General features: G+C 51.8%; 4 protein-coding genes across 4 annotated transcripts; 1 reads left to right on the forward strand and 3 right to left on the reverse strand.

Annotated features, from left to right (window-relative positions):
- Positions 1-30: 30 nt before the first annotated feature.
- ACET3X_001427 (uncharacterized protein) lies at positions 31-1,949 on the forward strand (the record flags this gene model as incomplete). Its single annotated transcript, XM_069446717.1, has 5 exons — positions 31-310; positions 363-524; positions 575-882; positions 936-1,541; positions 1,611-1,949. 5 exons carry the CDS (start codon positions 31-33, stop codon positions 1,947-1,949), a joined length of 1,695 nt encoding a protein of 564 aa, XP_069311669.1.
- Positions 1,950-5,189: 3,240 nt separating this feature from the next.
- Positions 5,190-8,092, reverse strand: ACET3X_001428 (uncharacterized protein). Its single transcript, XM_069446718.1, has 5 exons — positions 7,669-8,092; positions 7,310-7,615; positions 7,027-7,254; positions 5,981-6,973; positions 5,190-5,925 (listed from the first exon to the last, which is right to left on the reverse strand). The coding sequence occupies exons 1-5, from the start codon at positions 7,776-7,778 to the stop codon at positions 5,793-5,795; spliced, it is 1,770 nt and encodes a 589-aa protein (XP_069311670.1). The 5' UTR covers positions 7,779-8,092; the 3' UTR covers positions 5,190-5,792.
- A 4,612-nt stretch (positions 8,093-12,704) lies between these two features.
- On the reverse strand, positions 12,705-16,695 carry ACET3X_001429 (uncharacterized protein). Its single transcript, XM_069446719.1, has 4 exons — positions 16,421-16,695; positions 16,096-16,350; positions 13,407-16,034; positions 12,705-13,348 (listed from the first exon to the last, which is right to left on the reverse strand). The coding sequence occupies exons 2-4, from the start codon at positions 16,195-16,197 to the stop codon at positions 13,247-13,249; spliced, it is 2,832 nt and encodes a 943-aa protein (XP_069311671.1). The 5' UTR covers positions 16,198-16,350; positions 16,421-16,695; the 3' UTR covers positions 12,705-13,246.
- Positions 16,696-17,928: 1,233 nt separating this feature from the next.
- ACET3X_001430 (uncharacterized protein) lies at positions 17,929-19,982 on the reverse strand (the record flags this gene model as incomplete). Its single annotated transcript, XM_069446720.1, has 3 exons — positions 17,929-18,420; positions 18,475-18,963; positions 19,017-19,982. The coding sequence occupies 3 exons, from the start codon at positions 19,980-19,982 to the stop codon at positions 17,929-17,931; spliced, it is 1,947 nt and encodes a 648-aa protein (XP_069311672.1).
- Between the last annotated feature and the right edge of the window lie 1,151 nt (positions 19,983-21,133).

The following is a 21,133-nucleotide window of genomic DNA, read 5'->3' on the forward strand; positions in this document are numbered from 1 at the left end:
GTCTTGAAAAGTCAACTTCCATTCGCAACCATGATCAAAAGTCAAGTCTTACTGTTTCTGTCTTTGGGGATAACTGCTGTGACAGACCGTTCTACCAAACCCAACTTCATTTTCATTATCACCGACGATCAAGATTTGCATCTAAACTCTGTCGACTACCAGCCTTCGGTACAAAAGCATTTTGCCCAAGAAGGTACTTGGTTCAAGAAGCACTTCTGTACTGTGGCATTATGTTGCCCATCGCGAGTGTCACTCTTGACAGGAAAAGCTGCCCATAACACCAATGTTACGGACGTTTCTGCTCCCTACGGTACGTCAGACATGAATTGGACATCATACGAACGAACGCTGAAAACAGAAAGGTGGATATCCTAGGTTCATTGAGGAAGGGTTCAATGATGACTACCTTCCCGTATGGCTTCAAGAGGCGGGATACAACACCTACTACACCGGGAAGCTTATGAATGGTCATTCCATCACCACGTACAACGCACCCAGAGCTAGTGGTTGGAATGGATCCGACTGTAAGCTACTTGGCATGATAATGGTGTTTTCTCTTTACTGACACTCCAAGTCTTGATTGATCCAGGAACATACATCTTCTATAACTCTACCATGACTCGTAACCATGACCCCTACAGAAACCAACCAGGAGAGTACTCGACCGATCTAGTAGCCAACGCTGCCGTTGGTTTCTTGGAGGAAGCTATCGCAGCATCTGATCGACCGTTCTTCATCGGTGTTGCGCCCATAGCTCCTCATGGAGAGACAGTCGTTGAGCCACGGCCTGCCAGATTCAACCCCCCGGTACCTGCGAAGAGACACGAGCATCTCTTCCAGAACGTCACGGTACCGCGAACGCCCAGCTTCAATCCAGACAAAGTAAGCCATCCCAACCAGCTCATCGCATTCATCATCTCACATCTACGCTCTAGCCAGGAACAGCATCCTACTTCAAGACCCTCCGCCAGCTCAACCAATCAGAGATAGACTACAACGACGATTGGCACCGAAAGCGCCTACAGACTCTCCAAGCTGTGGACGAGCTCATCGATTCCATTGTCGCCCGTCTGAACGCAACCCCAGAGGTTCTGGAAAACACTTACCTGATCTACACAACAGACAACGGCTTCCACATCTCACAGCACCGGCTTCCACCTGGCAAAAGTTGCGGTATTGAGGAAGACATCAACATACCCTTCTTCATCCGCGGTCCTGGCATCGCAAAAGGTGCTGTCCAAACAATTCCTTCCAGCCACACCGATATCGTTCCTACGCTGTTCCAACTAGCCGGCATACCTCTCCGGGAAGACTTTGACGGAGAGCCTATCCCCGTTACCGAGGAGCTGCTTGCGCAGAATGAGAAGAGCGAACACATCAACATCGAATTTTGGGGCAACTACCTAGTAGAAGGAAACACATTCTTCGGAGTGAGCTCGTTCTTGAACAACACGTACAAGACTGTGAGAGTGGTGGGAGAAGAGTATGACTTGTCGTATACTGTGTGGTGCACTAATGAACACGAACTCTACGATATAACGGTATGCATCTTACTTTTGCTATCCTTTACCCTCTACGGCCGAATTAAGCAGTGACTAACGATACGTTAGAACGATCCCTACCAGCTCAACAATCTCTACAACACGAATAGCACAGCTATAAACGGATGGCCTATAAATAAGGTCACATCGAGACTCAATGCTTTGTTGCTTACGCTCAAGCGCTGCCAAGGCCGTGTTTGTACGAGGCCTTGGGAGAAATTACATCCAGGGGGTGATGTGAAGAACTTGGCCGCAGCGATGGATAGGAGATACGACGTCTTCTACTTGGAGAAACAGCATCAAGTTACTTTCGAAGAGTGTGCTTTGGGACAAGTGTTGAGTGTGGAGGGCGCTCTAGAGCCAGTAGTTTGGCAGGAGGAGTGGGATGCTTGGAGTTGGGCGACTTGAACAATAAGATCAGTGCTATAGTCTTCAGGGGGGATGCTCTCCAAGCGTCTCTTTTGCCAAGAAGAAAGGAAGATGGAACGTCCCTGGGGAACGAAGAATGTATATCACATAGGAAGTGTCGGGAAGTCCAGGAAGGGTCTGCGAGGTGCTGACAGTTCCCCCAGGGAGTCAAAACCAGTATAGCAGATATCACCAAAAGTGGCTCCACATTCCGATATCGTCACCCAATGCAAATGGCAGAGTACCTGAGTGAGCCCCGTTCGACAAAGAAATCGGAGATACGTCCACTGCATGTACATGACACGCCATAACACCGTCATCATTATCCCAGGCTGCCCCAATCAACACTCCAGGGTTCTCAACCGCACCGGCCTCGTATCTCGGATAAATAAACGCCCACATCCACCTAGATACACTACCGGACTTCAGCCTCGTATAAACGGCACGTCCCATTAGCGTGACTGCCACGATAGTAAATGAGTGCGAGTACTAAGGGCGTGGGTTGGCACTACCGCATCACCAGCCACGACGGTCTGCGTTCGCTCTCGTTCTCGGTCCTACTTTCCACGCGTGCATCCACGCAATCTTACCTTTCTTACCAGTTCCAACGCTTATCTTTTGTTCGAAATTCAATGTTTGATGTTCGATGTTCAATGTACGAGCGAATCATAGCTTACACATTCTGTATGGGTGGGAAGAAAAAAAATCTTTGGTACGATCTCCAAAGACCCTGTTTCGCATCCGGGGAGCCACGCGTTACAGAAGGTCGTAACTTTGTGCCTTCGTTTCTTCCCTCCTTTGTCGATCTTGGTCATGATAGGGGTCGGTGTTGTGCTGATGCTGCTGATCACCTTGCAACAGTGACATTTTACTGTCGATAGTAGCAGTTACATGGCAGCAGACCGGATATCGGGTGAATTGTTGCCGCGCCGAATCGAACTCGGAATGGCGTGAGTTTGGATGAAATGGAGGTTCGGAAGGTGGGGCTAAGCTTCCCTCTAGCGTGTGATCGGAGGTATCGGAAGGGAGGATGAGAAAGGAGAGTTGTAGTAGTGTGGCGATGATGTGGTGAGACGTCAAATCAGAACTTTGTTAGCTCAGGCAGAGACCGGCGAGTTGAACATAGGAGTATTCTCCGAGTGGTTGTTGTTGTTGAGATTTTCGTTAGTTGGTCAGTTCGCCCTCGTTTTGGCTTTGCCCATCTCCAGAGCCGGCGCCAGAAACGTGCGAGGCGTGTACACCAGAAGGGCTCCAGAATCATCGGATCGAGCTTCACCGATTAAAAACAAATATGTCGCCGCCACGAGCGTAATCATTAGGTCGCTTACGAGTCTGTGCCTAATGGCACTTGTTCAGCCACCCCTTACGCGCGGATCAGGTCGTTGACGCTTCGGATCTTTCTCCAGCATTCGGCATCATAACGCCTAGGAGAACCGTCCCTCTCGGCTCGACATGTTCATTTTACGGCTCTTCCGCCATGGCCGCACGCATCGGATCTTGCCCCCATGTACTATGTACGCTTGTTCCCGGAAATAGAATTAACAATGACCTGTTTAGTGTTAGCAAAAACCTGTTCCGGACGTCAGAGATCGATTTCCTTCACAGGGCGCTCGCGCTGTTCGGCCGACAAAAAAGGTTGGCAGATGATCCTGATCGGATGGCGGTCAAATGAGCTAGTGCCGTGCCGGTGTGTGAGCTTTGCTCTTTGCAGTAGAAGGGCTCGAGTCATTTGCTGGCTTTACAATTGCCAGTTCAGCTATCTTTCGTGGACCATAGAAGAACCATGGTGGCGGGAAACATGGTCCGATGTTTACGTTTTGTTCGCAGGTGAGTGAGCAGTGAAGCATGTTATGTGGACACGAGGCAAGACAAGGTCTCGGCGTTACGACACGGCAACTGCGTCCGGATGCCGCAAACCGCGGCATCAGGCAGTTAGCGTGTGCATACAACTGCCAGTCGAAAAACGTGTAGGGCGCGATGGAGACAGCGGAGCCCAAAAGGTCCAAGAGAGCGGAGCCGTTTGCATCTCAGGAACGGCGGAAATTTCTTGTGGGTCGTTTCTTCTCCCATTGCACGTTTCTTGGAAAGTGTGGTTCTGCTCGCCTGTCCTGGTCCTTCATGGCCTTCGCTAGTGAAACCAGGGACGCGGCTAAGGCCCTACAAGGTCTCCCTAGATGCATCTGCCATCTGGGATGTCAAGCACCAGAGTTTTCGCAAAGTACAGAAAGCACGTGAGTAGGCACCGCGGTGCTTTCGGGCAGACCATGGATCAGGCTTGGACATGCAAGTACCGAGATGCCGAGGAAATGCTCTTCACAGTTTCAGGTTCGAAGGCTCTTGCGCGAGCTATTAGCTAAGACGTAACACATTGCTGGAAGTGTCGGTGAACCACATTGGGGGTCGAAAGCCGAAGGCGACATGTTTTGACAAGCAAGTATTGCGATGCAAGTAAAGCGACAAAGGCAGAGAGAAGCGGAAGACATGCCAGAAAGCCAACATTGATTTGTCTGATGCGCTTGCACCTTCCTCATTACACCCGTGGCTTGCATGGATGCCGATCCTGTGGGTGCAATCCTGCAAAGGCTCATTCGATCTGAAGGGGCCATCTGATTGCAAAACCGCAACTAAAACAACGTGTGCGTTGGTAGCATCGGGTCTCGAGATCAGCCCTACATGGTCAAACGTTGACCGGTCTTCACAGCATGGTAGGCTGCCAAGCCGGGGGATTCTGTGGCGGTGCAAGGTCACTGACGTCTCGCAATCCAAGACCAAAGGAGAATGGCTCAGGTGTCGCTGATTGAATAGCAAGATGCACGTACGCGTGGCTGGATTGGCCAGCAAACCTTAAGCCGCTACCCGCCGAAAGCGATCCAGCGGACTGGAATGACATCAAGCTCGTCCCTCCCTGTAGGTCATACCTTAGCGCACGTTGTGTGTCTCGATCCCAAACCCGTTCCGTCAGGGTTGCCCAGCCCGGAAAAGAGCGCAGTTTGACCTGGCAGCAACGAAGGAATCGCGAGGGCTGCAATGGTAATCCTTAGTCGGCAGTATGCTTGTACGTAAACCCGCGCTGCCGGGTTGGTAATTGAGAAGCGATGGTGGGGTAGTGAGGTGCCATTGGTTGCGCAGAGCTAAAATTGGTAGCTGACCTGTGTCCATCCTTGAAGCGAGCCATGCAGGACAGACCCTGGCCATCACATGGAGGGGCTACGACTAGGGCTGAGAGACTAGGACCATACTGGACAACCTTAATTCTTCTGTGCATGCTATCTGCTGGTGCCTAAGTATCCTTGCGCTGTACTCGGGGAAGTGCGGACTCCTCTCGATGAGGAAACTCTGCTCAGAAAGTAGTACTCATCGCCGCAGCTCCACGCCCAATGCAGTTGCTTCCCTTGTTTCGTTTGCCCATGTCCATGTCGCGCGTCTGCGAGTGCCTGACGAGCCTTCTCCACGTATGCCGGGCACCAGTCCCGCACCTCCAGTACCGTTTCCTACCTTGTCGCGAACTCCGGTCCAACCGCGGCCGACCCAACAGGGGAGCATGTGCCTATTGCATGGTAGTGCAAAACGTGTCCGCTTGCTGTTCCGTCCACCTTGCGTCTCTCCGGATATTGCGCCGAAGCGCCGGGGCACGCAGTCCGTGAACGGCTTACGGCGGAAGCCACAACACCTTGCCAGTGGTGGCTTCTCATAGGTCCGACTCTGGCTGGTGATGGGCAGAGATCAATCGATCGGAAATTGTTCCTCTCACGCAACGGTGGAGACGACGAGGACGGGCCGGACGGATGTGATGATTCGTTGCGCCGGCATGGTTCCTACAATTTCCGTCGAGACGATGCTCTCTCAGGCGTGACTGTACTGGCTTGGTACGTACCCCGCAGTCGTCGTCTGGCCTTGTGCGTTTCCAGCATCCGACATGGGACTATGGTGATGAGGTTGAGAAGCGACAATCTGCATCGGCATAGTCATTGGGTTCCTGGGGGATCGTTCAGCGCGCGTTCGTTCACGTCCAGATAGGTGTAGCCACGAACCCGCTGGGATAACCAGATTGCATTCCAAATGCGAATGCATGTTCTTGTGGGGCCGAATAAGGCGGTAGCAGTGCTGCAGGTGACCCCAGCGGAGACGCATAGCTACTCGAAGATGCATAGCTGCTAGCTGTGCCATATGTGTCGACAGTGCCAGATCGGGGAACTTCAAGATACGGTGACGTCGGCGCAGAAGTCATGCCAGGAGGAAGGAAGGTAAGCGGTGACGGAGCAAAAGCAGGAGAGAGGCTTTGGCCGTAGCTATACTGCGCGATATGGTTCTCCAGATCCAGATTGATACTCTCCAGTGCATATGCAGACTGCTGCTGCATCGGAGAGATGGATGACATTTGCTGCCGTGACCACTCCCGCCTAGTCTTGTACGAAGAAACCATATCAAGGGGGAACTGCACAAGATAGGACATGGTTTGCAGCCGTGAATCATATCGTGGGTCTTGGAAGCCTTGGACCAGGTTGTTGATCTCTTCCAATGGACGAAGGGAAAGGTCCGCGACAAAGACAGACGCAACATCTGGGAACATTGGCTCCAAGGCTAGTGCGGTAGCGTAAAAGTGCGCGAGAACAATCAGGACATTGACGTCCCCCCGTTTGGCGGCGAGGAGTGAGATTGGAACCCAGAATAGCCACTTTCGCAATGCGTACAGCTGGTTGAATTGTTCCTCGGGACTTTGCGGCTGGTTGGAGGATCTCAGGCGGTCGAGATAGCCCTTCAGCTGGTCGACCCATTTCGATTCCTGTTCATTACGGACGAGATAGGGCTGCAATCGTTGCAAGGAGGCGTGAATGTCGACCAGGGCGTTCATGTGCTCTCTTCGCGCTTCCGGAGATATTGGGGTACTGATGGGGTTCATAAAATGTCGGTTTGGCATAGGGGTATGCTCGGCAATGTAGTCAGCGAACAGAGACTCATGCCTCCAGGGCTGCATAGATTGGATGACGGTCTTGGTGCCTGTGACCAGAGAGGCCCAGCCTCGCCTAAATGACCATGTTAGTTTGGGTTGTCCCAATTCAGAGCGGCTCTTCCGTACCAATCTGTCGCCTGCCATGCAAGCAGGAGAGACGCCGCAAGCACTGCGTCCGAGTTGTGCTTGGTGAAGTTGGTGATGCCGTCGTGCAAACCCTTCAGCGCAAGACTTGCGTGGTGGAATGCAAGGTTTCGGGTTTCTGTAGACTGAGAGATCCACGCCAAATGCGAGGCAGAGAATGCGAGGATGCTATGCATAACGAATGGATGGGTTGCGGCTATGCTCAAGAATCTACACATGTTAGTGGCGCTTCTGGACATGGTCGCTTGGGGTGTCTGGTGCGTACTTGGGCATCATGTCGGTCCAAAGAGTAGATTTCGATGTCCTATTCCTGAACATTTCATTCGAAATAGACGAAAGATGGTGTACCAGACGGAGATCAACCGTCGTTAAGGCGCGCCATTGCGGTTGTGGGTATACTCGAAGCTCGGGGAAAGGAAACTCTCCCGTCTGTCTCCAGAGTTCAATGGTGGCCTCGATCTCAGGCGTCCAGAGCAGGTTGGGCTGCTGGGAAGACTGGGGAGATTCTGGCATCATGGCAGTTGGACTGTCCATGTAGTCGCAGCGAACCTGGTGCTTGGTGCAGTTGCGGCTGATACAAAGTTAGATACATGGGGCGTCAATTGAAGACATGTTGGTACATACCATTGCGGGAATGTTTCATCACAGCGAATATGCCGCCTCTTGCACGTTTTACATCCCTTTCGGGACTTGGTATGGCTGCGCCTTGAAGGGCCTCCACCGGGTCCGGCCATTTTCTTTTTCAAGAGGAAAGGTGGAGTAATTTAGCGAAAGTGGGAAGTGAATCGTACGGCGTGGTCGTCGTCGCAATCGTCAGGGTACAGGTGGAGTCGTAGACAGCTTTCTCTCGTCGTGTGCTATACCAGATGGACAGGAAGGTAGGATAGGCGAGGGGCTGTGTATATGCAGGCGGTAGATCTAGCGGGCGGTTGATAAAGCGAGGGTAATGGGGTCGAAACCGGTGACTAAATTGGACAGGGTGTTGATTTGGAGGCTGGCGATGGGCGTTATGGTGATATATAGTGCAGAGTGCAGATGAGAGGTGCTTAGAGAGCTCGAGGGCTTGAGAGATATTGACGCAAGGCCAGCAATACCTCCGGCGGACACGCTACGAGGGTACGACAGGACGAAGTGACAGCGGAAGTGGTCAAGCTCGTCTGCAACATGGCCCCCCCTGCACAATGACCATGCAGGATCAGGACAAGGCTACGAGACTAGAGGCTCGCCAGGCTGAAGAAGGGACTTGGGTGGTATGCGAGCCAAAGCGCAGGGTGACATGTGCTCGGTCCCAAAGACGACAAAACGTCAAGAAACGGGGCCAAGTAGGGCTAGCACCCAAGTAGCGTCCACACAAATAGCAGTGACGCCACGAGCGGCGGAAGAGGGACTTGGATGGCAGCCCGCGAGACGGGAGAGGCTAGCAGGGAGGGCAGAGAAGCTTGCGGGAGCTACCAGTTGATGGAGTGACTGATTGCCAGATGGCACCGGATGGCTCATGCTCGTATGACATAGCCCCAGTGTAACTCCTGTGGGGATTAAGCTTCCAGCGAGCCATGAAGCCTCTGGCGTCCGTCTTCAAGGGCGCTTTCTGGCATGCATCGACCCTGTACTTGAAAGAAGATCAGGCGTGTTTGGATGAATGAAGAGGCCCCCCCTTGGCTGGCGAGGACTGAGCCCAGGCCTAGGGTGCTGTGTGAAGGTGCTAGTTCGCCGACGGCCATGGATCAGATGCAGCAGAGGGTGGTCTTCTGGTCAAAGCCCCTGTCAATCCGCCTGAGACGGAGACGTTTGAGCGTGCAGGTGCATGAGCTGCTCCAGCTGGGAGCTCGGGCTCAGGGCGCAAGAGGCGTGAAAAACAGCCATTCAGGTCCGACGACCGAGGAAACGCCAACACCTTCGCGGGCCGTGCGTGGAGAACGATCGACCAGTAGCACATGGATAGCTCGCTGGCCATGCTGTAACGGGTAGTTCGAAGCCGCATGAATAATAGTGGGTGAAGGAAGGCAGCATGCCATGGTCGCCCGGGTCAGCTTCGGGGCGCGCGCTGCTAAATTTTTTTCGCACACTGCTCCAGATGTCAGAGTGAGCAGGGCGCCACAACGAGCCGCGCCATGGCCGTCGAATGGAGCGCGAGTGCGTGCCAGCGAAAAAGGTCCTGCTGCTGCGCAATTCGCATTGATGAGGTCGCCATACGCGAATCACACTGAGGTTGCTGATGCCACAATGGCAGACATCGCTAAACACTGCGGAAGCCGGGGCCCTCCAATATCTCCAGGTCAAAAATAGCCCTCCGTGCGTCACCTGTCACCAGACCGCAGACAAAAAGGGTCTACACTGTCCATCGCGCTGACCATGGTGCCTGCGCTGGCTTCACTTTCTATCGATACTACGCTGGCCCATCCATCCATACCGCTACTTTCGCATTGAGTAGCGCCGAGCAGTGGCGGCGGACTTTGCTCTATTCTTGTCTGTCCGCTATCGACAGAAGAGCCGCCAGCGCGATGATTAAGCAGGCCATGGCCTCCGCTCCCACGACTCGACGTCTTTCGCCTACGCTCAACACCATCGCAATACTGGGTAAAGCCAAATCTCCCCCGCGTCGTTTGCCAAATATGTGATGCAGCGGAGAATGCTTGTTCGCGGGAGCCAGCAGCCCATGCAGTAATTACGCAACCTTGCTGGTGTATGCCTAATCACGACATGCTGCGTGCCATCAGTCGCTGCTGCTGTAACAATGTCTCTCAGAGTTTCCTCGCCGACATCCCTAGCATCCGACTGGTGGCTATGACGTCCTGCCCACGCTCATTGCCGTGGTCGAGCAGAAAGTAGCTGCCACAAGACACGAGTTCTAAGAAAGGAACCAGTAGTAACACCACTGCGCCAATCAGCAACTCCTCTCCAACCACCGAGGCTAGAACTTTGCTGATGGACATGGCGGACTGCTCCAAAGCAGGTTCATGCGACAGAATGTGTATTCGCAGCCTAGTCCGAGTAGAGCCACTGGACTACGTCAAGCAGGTGTTTGGTTGGCATAGATCCAGAAGAGCTATTCTTAGGATTAAGGTCTTTTACCCTGGGAACCTGCAGCCGACCTGCATCGAGGGCGACCCATGCAGCCATGTTTTCTCTGGGGTTCTGAGACTAGGGTTAACAAGACACCTCTCCACTCGCATCTCTTCATCGTGCTTTCGGTCTTTTCCGACCATCGGCCTTTTCAGCGTACACTAAGACGATTGTGCGCTAACTAATTCAGTGACCACAACATAACATCTAAACGTGCTCTATGCACATTTTTTTATGAAATCTGAAGGGGCTTCATTTTGCGACACCATACAGTAAGTCACACGATAGCAACACATATCAGCCGAAATGCATGTTTAACAACCCGATCTTCAGCGTGCAATACACTTACTCCACCCATCTGCAAGCCACACTTTCTGTCTGCACCACCTTGCAATGCATTCTTCTCCACCCGTCGGTAAAGAGCTATAAAAAGCGTCGCGCCCTGTCCTATCATTGGCGCGGAAGCGACTCTACCGGCAAGTGTGGCAGGCTACACAAGCAAACACACACACACACACATACTCTCCGCGCATCACGGACCGTTGCGTGCACTGTGATAATTGCTCCGGCTGTTGACGTCTTTCTCCACTACTGGCTGAACACACATCGACAGACATCATCATCTACAATACATACAGCATAGCGGTGATCCTACATCCCAACCTCAATCCTTCATATTGCCAATATATTGTCGCACAAAAGCGACTATGCAGGCTAACCAAAGTATACAGTTATTAATCACCCTAACAAGTCTAAGGCATTGTCAAGTCAATACCACATGTATAGCCGCTGACGTATCATGACAACACTTCCAAGGTTATGTTTCATCGCATTGTGCCAACAACGTGTGCAATTCGACCCGTAACATGAAACATTCGGAGCGGCCGTAATATTGCAAATCTGGCAAGTCATCGTCCTCGGACGGATATCCCTCAATAAATAGATTGATCTCCACACGATCGGCGCTGGGTATACTGAGTCGTAAAGCATGGGAAAATTTGTCATTTCTCCATAGCTCATCACCTCGGTCGCAGCTGAGGTATTCGGCATTGTTTCACATCACGGCAACGTTACATGCTGCCGATATTCTGTTCGTTGCTGACCGTGGTTTCCGTTGATGACCTTGGTTCCATCGGCGGTACCGAGCGCTTGGAGCGGACACGGGATGTGCCGGGTATGGATAGGGTGGGACGGTCATGTCATGATCATTGCTAGAAGCAAGATCCTAGAGGAGCGTGGCTGGACCCGAGTATTCGAAAAAGAGCACCTTGTTGGTATTTGCACTCCTTTGACAGGAGGTTAATCCTAGCCCTTCCGTATTCTCATCAAGTTTAGAGGGTACATAATAATCATCGATGCTTCGTAACTATATTCTTCGGAGCAATTGACAGCTGGGCTCCATTATCGGCCAGTTCGCACACCGGGAAAGAGACAGCGACAACAAGATGATCATGTCCTTGTTTTTATGAGCTCTTCATGAGAACGAGCAACAGTGCACGACATGGTTACATGGTTACATGGGCGATGCGGCATGGATGTATCTGTTGAGATACTTCCAAGGTTTGCTTAATCCTACTGGCTTGAGGTACACCGCCCCAATGAGCGCCAATGCTCATGCAATACTAAAGCTGATATAGTATGATATAGTTGAGTCTTGGAGAAGAACCTCTTGAGACGAGACTGCGAGAACGTACCTAGGTAAGGACTTTTGGTAACAGTGAATCAAGCTCATAAACAAGAACAAAGAAGACCACTGTTCAATTGCGCCCCAAACAAGGTACCAAGGGCGTCAAGTATCTGCTTAATCAAACCTCGTCAACAGTGATGATCATAACCCAGCGAATCAACACCAAAGCCATACAATCCACCGTTCCCCAAAGCACAACCCGATGATCATTGCCACCCGGTACAAATGGTCTCCACCAGGAGACTCAGAGGCGACTATACACACTCGTGGTGAGAACAACACCAATGATTACCGTTGCGAATAGTAACAACCCCATGGTAGCATCCGAGTTCTCCGCAATGAAGTGGACAACTGAAATCCCAACAGTACCAAACGGAGAATCGGGCCTAAGGTCATGACCAAGTATACCTCCTGCCTATTTCGTCCATCTCATTGAAAAGAAGCTTTTCGGCATTTCCTTGCGCAGATCAACAGCTGCATGCATGTACGCATACTGTAGAACGTGCCAAAAGTCCCATCGTCGTTCGGATCATATCGGATAACTCTTTGGGCAACGTTGAGACAGGGCTACTTAACGTTTACGGTGACCCTGTCCTACCCACTTGCCAAATATGCATTGTCGAAACCCAATCCGGAGGTACCTAATTGATGAAAAGGGGATAAGTAACGAAAGAGGGGTTGTGCTTATAGTCATTGCGTATGATTGAGGCCCAAGAGGCGACAAGGGTGTTGCACAATAAGCCCATATACCTGGACTATAGAAACTATTGGCAGCAAGTTTATGCAGCCCTCCCTGTATTTTTTGATTTGTAGGGCTCGTGATTGTCAGACACGTATTGCGAGGTGTACAGTGGCAGTCAAGGGGGGTGGCGATTATGAGAGAATGATAATCAACGGATATTTGTTGGTGCCCAGACGGCGCATCTCGGTTGCTCAATCATTATCCAAGTATCACAGGCCTTGTTCAGTCCCTCGTCGAGCCAAAAATACGCAGCCAGCAACACGGTACCAATATACTTGACACGAGAACAAACGCTGGAATGCTATTCATCGCACCTGCTCCACGGATGGAAAGTATAGGAGAAATGAAAACTGAAACTAACTAGACTAACCTACGCTACCTACTATACTATGGCTTCATTGATGAAGGAAAAAAAAAACGCCTTTGAAATGTTCGTACGTATCATCGTCTCTTACTCGTGGTGAAATTCAAAGCTGCGCTCGCTGGAGAAAAGCACATGTTCTATATAAATGCCGCCCCTATTGCCGAAAATGCTATCACTGTTCCATATCCTCCTCCTATCAGGCTCGCACACATCTCCGCTACATAGTGGGAATATGAGCGTGCCTGTTGGTATTTCCATCTCTTCCTCTAACCAGACATATCCTTATTCAACGCCCGCAGTAGTCACATATGTAATGATGATGGGAATTCGATACTTTTCAATTCGTTTAAACGGAGTACAGTTCGCGGAAGCGGGCTTGTTGTTCGGTAGGAAGGCCTCCAAGGAAGGCGTCGAAATCGCCAATCATGCCCTTGTATGTTTGAATGACCTGTTTCGAAGCGTTAGCTGGATGTGCGTATTGGAATCAAGAGTCGGCGTAATTTTACCTTTTGGAAAGTCTCATAAACCTGTACTCCAGCGGTAGGACCCCTTACAACATTTCGATCGGCCATCGACATGTCGTTGAAGAACTCGAGAAGCGATTGCTCCATAGCGCCAGGGTTGGCCAACACAACCAACATAAAGCCAGTGAGGGCGTGACATTTCTCGTCCGTCCACTGGACTTTCCTGATAGCACGAAGGAAAGGAGGAGCGATCTGGGCAAGATGTGGGGCGAGTAAGGGCGCACATCCAAGACCTAGGCGACCCAAGGCGATGGCTGCGTTCTCGTTCAGAGACTCTGGAACCCGCTCGTCAAATAGAATGCTACCCAGCTTTTGCAGTAATTCTCCAACGTACGGCTGCATGCCTTCTCCCTCACACATGGCAATCTCGCCAACGGACCAGCAGGCATTGTTAATGACTGAATATCCAGTGTCCAGGCTTGAAGCGTCTATCTGAGCAACTTCTAGCTGTGTAATGAGAGTTTTGAGGATAGGTTGTAGATGCGGCTTGAGTTGTTGAAAGACGTAGATGGCACAGTCGCCGAGGAGCGCGTAGGCCGATTGCCGCACATCGTTGTTCTGGTCCCTCATGCAGATGACTAGTAATTCGAAGAAGTTGGATGCTTGTGTAACCAGTGTGGCGCTGTCTTGGGAGCTCAGAGCTTGGATGATTGCGCTGAGTAAGTCCAAGCTTGTCACCAAGAAGTCCTTGTCTGGAGGCTCGAAACCGTTTATCTCAGCTGCCATGACGCCTTCTTCGAGGTTGCGGTGAATGATCTTCATGCACCGAGCAAATATGCCGGCTGCATATGGCGCAAATGTGTGTCCGAGAGCTGTGGCCACGTATGAGAGACACTCAAGCAATGGGAACATTTCTCTTGATTGGTCCGACACCTTGTTCCACCGCTGAAGAAGTGCAGGCATCAGTGTTTGGACGAGTTTGTCTTCAGATAGCTTAGGTCCCACGTGCTCGGCTAGGGTCTGAACACAGTCGTAAAGGATGAACATATTCCGGTCCTTGTACATGGAAAAGCACTGCACGAATTGCTGAACGATGACGCCACAGTAATCTTCGAGCTCAGTGTTGGCCTTCTCTTCGAGGTTTGCAAAGGCCGACGCCGCAGCTTCCTGCACGCGTTTGTTTCTGTCGAGCATCTTCATCAAGATGCCTTCCATGACTGGCTCGAAGAATTGTTTCTTGCCAGCAGCGTCGAGATGTGCCGCCCATCCCGAGTAGCGTCCAAGTGTCCAACAAGTTATTTGACGAACAACAGGCTTTGGGTCATTCAGTAGAGTTATGAGGAAAGGAGTCAGCATGGGAAGATGCGGCTCAACAACTGACATACAGCCATCCGCAATTGCGCCGAGAGCCAGGACCGCAGACTCCCGGTTGGGCCATTCTGCATGGTTGAGGTTATCTGTCAAGTACGGAAGAGTCGCCTGGAACACAGCTTCGTGGAAGACGGATGCGAGGACATCGAGGGCCGCAGCCGAGCACTTTCGCAAATTCCACTGCTCCTCAGGGTCACCAAATTCGTCGTCGTCGTCGTCATCGAAATCGTCAATCTCGCCCTCACTCAGGTCGCCGTCATCTGCTGAGGGTCCGGATGCTCCATTAGATGCTGGGACTGTCTCGCCGTTCGCGTTGGTGGTAAGTCTTGCGGCCTTGTTTGATGCGAAAGTGGGCTTGATGTCTTGCTCCCTGTCATCGACTTCATAATCTTCTTCTTCGCCTTCCAAACGCAGAATCTCATCCTCGCTGTACACCATGCTCGATAGCAGAACGGGTATTATCTTGGCCAAATACGGTCCGAGGTGGTCCCGCATGTTCTCGTCTTCACTTGCGCACAGCCAGAATTCTGCTGCGTCCAGAGCCAGATCGGCGTTGTTCTCCGTGCGCTGCTGTGCAACCATGAAATCGACCAAACCGCTCATATGTGGTATGATCATCTGGGGGGCGATGTCGGCAATGTGGACAAAGGTGCGACAGACATGTTTCCGCACGTCTTCACTGGGGTCGGCAGCCAGTTTGAAGAGTTGATTCAGTAGCATGTCGATGTTCGCAACGACCGCCTGGGGCTTCTCTGGAACGAAAACGTTGATAGCGGCCAATGCGTCGGCGCGTACCCGAGGCTGGGGACTCGTTGTGAGCTCGAGTAGCTTCGGGAATATAAAGTTGAGGGGCTTTTGTCCCTGGTATTCGCGGTCCAAGGCCTTCCTGTTATCCTCGCAGATCTTCAGCAGGGCGCCCATGGCGCCTTCTTGCGCCTGTGTCGAGGAGTTGCCGTCCGCGTTGCTGACCATGCCGACCAGCTCTGACAGAATCTGGGGCCATCCCATGATGGAGCCCTGTCGCACAATCTCCGTTATGACATTCCCCGCATAGCCCCGTATTTGTGAGGTGGGGTCCGACAGTCCCACGAGTATCACTGATCGTATGTAGTCCTTGGTCGAGTCGGGCATGGATTTGTACGTCGTCTTTACGTCGTTCTTGAGCATAACGGCAGCCGCCGCTCGCGTCTGAAAATACTGGGCGGCGTCCATGTTCACGACGGGCGGGGGTTGGCTGCTGGAGAAGATGTATGCGAGGTACTTGTCGATATCAGGTGAAGTCTGGGCAGATTTGAGCATCTACACAGTCGCCGCGGTCAGTACAATGTGGTCGTGCAGTATGTAGCAAGAGCAGACTAACCTCGCCGGCATTCTTGCGCGCATTCGGATCATTGCCGCTCAGCGAGTCCCTCAGACACTGCGCCAGCTGCCGCAGGGGCTCTTCTTGGGGTTGCCACGCCATGTTGGAGTGTGGTCTGCTTCGCAATGCGGGGGAGATGTAGAGGGGAGTTGACTAGCAACCCTGGGATTGGGTATGAATGGAAAAACAGGGCTGCGCTGCGGAGGTAAGGCAGGCAGAAAAAAGAGTAGACCCTGGCGGCTTAAGTTGGTTCTGCTGGTGCGCTCCATGGTTAGCTCTGCTGGGGAAAGCCATGGACGAATTAACAATGAGGGGCAGCGCTCACCAGCCTTTCACGTGCGAAGCGGACAACAGGGCGGGCTACAAGGCGACGAACATGTTTTAGATGCGTTTTGCGAAAGAGTTCCTGCGCTGCAATATTTTGCGTGTGGTGCAGTTTGCTCGTAATCGACGCGGGGGCCGGGTCGTTGCAGTGGGTTCTGCGTGCGACCCAATTATGCGCGGCAGCGGGCGGTGAGCAGCTACAGTAAGAAGAAGCTGCTGCCGTGCGACTGAGTCGAGGATATAAGCGCAGTCAGCCTTCACTACGGCGACGACGACGGCGGCGGCGGCGGCGGTATAAAGGAGGCCAAGTCGACGTATTTGCGAGTGCGCGTCTGCTGGGGCGACCTGCCTGTTTGCGACGTCCCCAGTCCGGTTGGCTCGCTAGAAAGGGGCGATGAAGTGACTGCGAGACTCGTGCAATCGATGGCATGCCATGCTCCGGCTCTTCCCCCACGAACAAACAAAGTCGCCATCATCATGGCGCCTCGTCAATCGTGCAGTGCATATATGCTCGAGACAGCCTGCGGGTTCCAAGTGGCACCTGTCATCAGCCGCTTGTTGCACAACTTGGAGCTTCTCGCACACGTCGTACTGCAGCACCTGCGTCGTGATCGATCTTTGAACGACGCCGTCCGGTGTCGCCTCACTCGAGACATGACGTCTCGATACTTTGTTCAGAAGTCATGTGAGATGTTTGGAGTGAACACGTGCATCGCAGTTGCTCTTTCCGCTTTGTCTTACTGGCTTCTCCACTGCTTCCCGGCATGGAAAACCACTTTTTGTGAAGAACTACACCGCAGAACATCTTGTAGAGACACCACTAAAACGAAGCATGAGAGGTATTGAAAGAGCTGGTGCCCGGCCATTCCATCAATCATGCAACACAAAGGACATCTGCAGGATGTACTCCTGCTTGCCAAGAGGCATCAATCGCCGTAGATCTTCCCAAACAGTGTCGAATCGCGAATGACCTATCGCAGTCAGGTGACGAACATCACGGACGTCACGTTGTGATGCATCTCGATCCATTATCAGAGAGGCACGGGGTTGACGATAAAGAGGATCGGTCGTTGATCGGGCTGCTCGCGTCCTTTGCGTGTAGCATGACATTATTACATTACGCTCTCGTGCGGTCATGGCTACACAGTTGGACCTCTTTCCGACACTATCCGCAATCCAAATCCTTCCCAAGTCTACTGAGCATACGCATGGCCTGATAATCGTCGTCCAAGTCTGCACCGCGCCGTGGGTACCGTCAACTTCGGGTTACACCTACGACTTTGTGTACTACTATTCACGTGCCATTAATATCATGTGAGACTAATGCGTAGCTTATGAATACGCGTTGGAGCCGGTGGAAATATTCTCAGATAAGCTCTCTTACACGAAAGAGCACGATACCTGTAGAAACTGAGCAGCCTCTGGTTAGTGCAGAACTGATCCTCTCTTGCCTACGCAAGACGACAGGCTTCCCACAACACAAACAAACCGCACAGTACATGTCATCCGTCAATCCTGAAGCTGAAAGTACACAGCAGTCATGGTGCTAGCAAGGATTGCGAGGAGAAAATTCCCAACTCCAAAGCCTTGCTCTTGCGTTTTTGCAAACCCCACAAGCAGCCCAGAGACAAGAAAGGCGATAGCTACTCCAATAGCTAGTAGAAGACCAAGTACAGCGTGGTTTGGCCCTTCGATGATGTGTACTCCCCACCCAAACGCAAGGTCTTCATTCGCGGGTGCATTGACCTTGGCCAGCTGTGCCTCGGCGAGCAAACTCCTGTCGAGCTTCTTGGGAAGGCGTTGGAGCCAGGTATTTTCCATGTGCTCACCCCATATGTTCCATCTCGCTCGATGCAGATAGTGAAGAAAGACGTTGACCGGCATTCTGATTTGAGGGCAAAGGTAGTGGTAGCGCTTCTGGTCCAGTTCTTCTTGTGGTGGGAACTCATCAGGCTTCTTGTGGATGCCAGCTCCGTACTGGTTGCGCTGACTGACGGAAAACTATGGAAGTGTTAGCATGTATATCCTACACCAGGTACATGTATGAGCCCTCACCATGACAAAGTTCACGTCGCTGGGCCGCAGAAAAAGTCTCCGTAGACCGATACCACGACTGATGTTGTACTTGTCCCATATCATCTCAAACAGCTCGCTGTCTGAACTTATGCGTGAAATATCGACCTCATGATGGTCGATGGCATGGTTTCCTGTGCTTACGCAAACTTCAAAATATTTGAGCGGTGAGTTGATTTCCACTACACAATCTGTTCCGGAAGGCATAGGACGTACGATACTCGGGATGTTACCAGCGCTTGAGCCAGGAAGCGGTGTACTAGTCAGGGCTGGAGGCGGACTACCTGGGGATGTTTGTGTTGACGGAGCGGATCCAGTGGCTCCAGGACTGGAAGCTCCGATCGTTTGAGTTGTCGATGTAGGTGCATGTTGATTGAGAGGGTCGCCCAGGCAGGACAGCTGCCGTTTTAGTCGATCGAAAGCAGCTGTATCTTCGACAGGAAAGTCACCCCATAGGATAGTGTTGCAGGACTTGGATGGTTAGCAAGAATGATACGTGAAGAGAAAGAATTACGAGAGCTTACACAACGCCAACGCAGTCTCCTATATCCCTGTGGGACGTGAGGAACAAAAAGCTCCACAATATCGTATAGGTAAAAAGAGATGCCCCAGAAGTTCAAGAGACTCGAAACCAAGTCTCTAAAGCTGCCGCCGCGTTGGCGAGACGGAGTTCCTCGGACCTGTTCTTCCGCCACACCATGCTGCTGTTGGATTTCAACCACCGTGGGTGATGCTTCATTTCTTGATTCAGTTTGCTCTTGGTCTTCAGCAGAGTCTGCTGCGTCTCTTGGTATCTCTTCAGCCATGTCTATGCTATCTATCGGTTTTGGTGTGTCTGTAGCCGGATCGATTATATTCTTTCGGTCAACCTCATCGACCTTCAACCAAGTCTGCATCGCCAGTAAAAGACCTTGAAAGGCCTCGGATTTGATAAGAAAGCCCTTTACTCTGTCAATATGAGGAAATGGTAGGTCATCGTCGAGTTCTTCGTCAGCTGATTCATCGCCATCTGCTCCCAAATCTGGTTGGTTCTGTTCTTCGGTGATGCTATTGCCCTGGATGGTTGAGAGCCAGGTCTCCAGGTCCTGCTGCTGTACTTTGCTATTTGGTGCGTGTGGCAGATTGGTGGCTTCGGTTATGCTCCAAATGATCTCATCGGCTATGCGGCCTGCCAATTCACGTACGAACTTGGCAGCCTGAATAGCAAGACTGCTATCGGAAGCCTCTTTCAGTAGATCTCGGCCATAGTCCCTGAGAAAGCCCCGAATATACAAATGTGCCTTCTTTCGCTCCACGCTAGAGATGGCGAGAGCACATATGGTTTTCAGTTCTTTTTCGCTCAGCAGCGCTCGAGAGACTTCACGAATTCCAATGGTTTGGACTGGGTTTCGGTTGGCAGTTGATGCGGAAGAGACAGACGATGCGCCGTCTGAGAAAACGCTATCAATCTCGCTTCCATCATCAGAATCCAGGTCTCGTGTTGCTGACATTCTGGCACTGGTGGAGGTGTTGCGCATGAGCTGAGAGGTAGTAGCATGAGACGAAACATCAGCCGTAGGGTTTTCATCGCCTGTATGAGCAGGGTGGGCAGCACGATTGCTTGAAGCCCGTGTCTCCTGTTGACGTCGAGCAATCTCTCTCTGAAGCCGAAGAAGCGCATTTTCTCCACCCTCTCCATATATAATCGGCATATGCACATCGAATATACCCATCAGAGAATATGCTGCATCCTCTTCACGCACTGTCGTGCGATTCTTCGCCCATGACATTCGCTCAGCCACACTAAATTCAGACAAAGGTGTTCCTTCCAAAGCTGACAGAGGAATACCAGTGGTATCATGGATCTCGTGTAACAGCGAAGACTTATCGCCAATGAATTGGCCCTCTCTGGAGAAGAACTTGACTGAAGTAGGAGCAATGAGTTCTTGAAGCATCCATCCGCGTGTGAACCATCTGTTATGCTGCAACTGCGTGCTAGTCGCAACGTCGGAAAGATAGACATAGCAAACAGCAGCGTTGTGGAACCAACGAAACATGGAGTTGATGGCCTCGCTGAGCTCTGCGCTGCTCGACTTATCGATACAGCAGGTGTCTACCCAGAAGTAGCGGAGGCCATCCGTGGTAGCCTGGTTCGCACAGAACATAAGTTTTCTGTAGCCCATCTTGTCTTTCCCTGTGCCATTCCTTATGTCATCATAATGCACTTCGTCCGTTTCGTTTCCCCAGGTATGGGACAAGATGGCATAAGGCGGAATTTCCCTAGGGAGGAACTCTGTAAGGCTGAACTCGCCATCGTCGTTGCGTTGCAGAAGGCGCATGGTGAAGAATGCGGATCAAAACACAGATTGAGACAGGACATGTGGAAAAAGCCAAAAAATGAGACGAGGAAAGACAGCAGGTAGGAAGATGCATAGAGTTGGAAGACGAGGTAAGCACTCAAGGCTGAAGCTGAAGCTGAAGCTGGAGACTGCTTGGCAGCCCCGTCAGACGCCAGTACGCAAGTAGGGCTGTCTACCTATCCCCCTAGAGTCGCAACGGAGTATTACTGGCCATGGTACGGAGCAGAATGCAACAGTGTGGTTGACAACGGGTTATAATAATATTAGAGAGGTCGCGAGATGGACAGAACAGGAGCTGTAGT

This window comes from Alternaria dauci, chromosome 1 (assembly GCF_042100115.1).
Source record: "Alternaria dauci strain A2016 chromosome 1, whole genome shotgun sequence".
Classification (NCBI taxonomy): domain Eukaryota; kingdom Fungi; phylum Ascomycota; class Dothideomycetes; order Pleosporales; family Pleosporaceae; genus Alternaria; species Alternaria dauci.

What these genes read in the sequence shown, in the direction of transcription:
- ACET3X_001428 (XM_069446718.1), bottom strand. Translation starts at nt 7,778, where the DNA reads ATGGCCGGACCCGGTGGAGGCCCTTCAAGGCGCAGCCATACCAAGTCC. An exon ending in TGGACCGACATGATGCCCAA is followed by an intron (nt 7,255 to 7,309) that starts GTACGCACCAGA and finishes TAACATGTGTAG; the next exon opens with ATTCTTGAGCATAGCCGCAA. An exon ending in GCATGGCAGGCGACAGATTG is followed by an intron (nt 6,974 to 7,026) that starts GTACGGAAGAGC and finishes ATGGTCATTTAG; the next exon opens with GCGAGGCTGGGCCTCTCTGG.
- ACET3X_001429 (XM_069446719.1), bottom strand. Translation starts at nt 16,197, where the DNA reads ATGGCGTGGCAACCCCAAGAAGAGCCCCTGCGGCAGCTGGCGCAGTGT. An exon ending in CGCGCAAGAATGCCGGCGAG is followed by an intron (nt 16,035 to 16,095) that starts GTTAGTCTGCTC and finishes GCGACTGTGTAG; the next exon opens with ATGCTCAAATCTGCCCAGAC. An exon ending in TTTATGAGACTTTCCAAAAG is followed by an intron (nt 13,349 to 13,406) that starts GTAAAATTACGC and finishes GCTTCGAAACAG; the next exon opens with GTCATTCAAACATACAAGGG.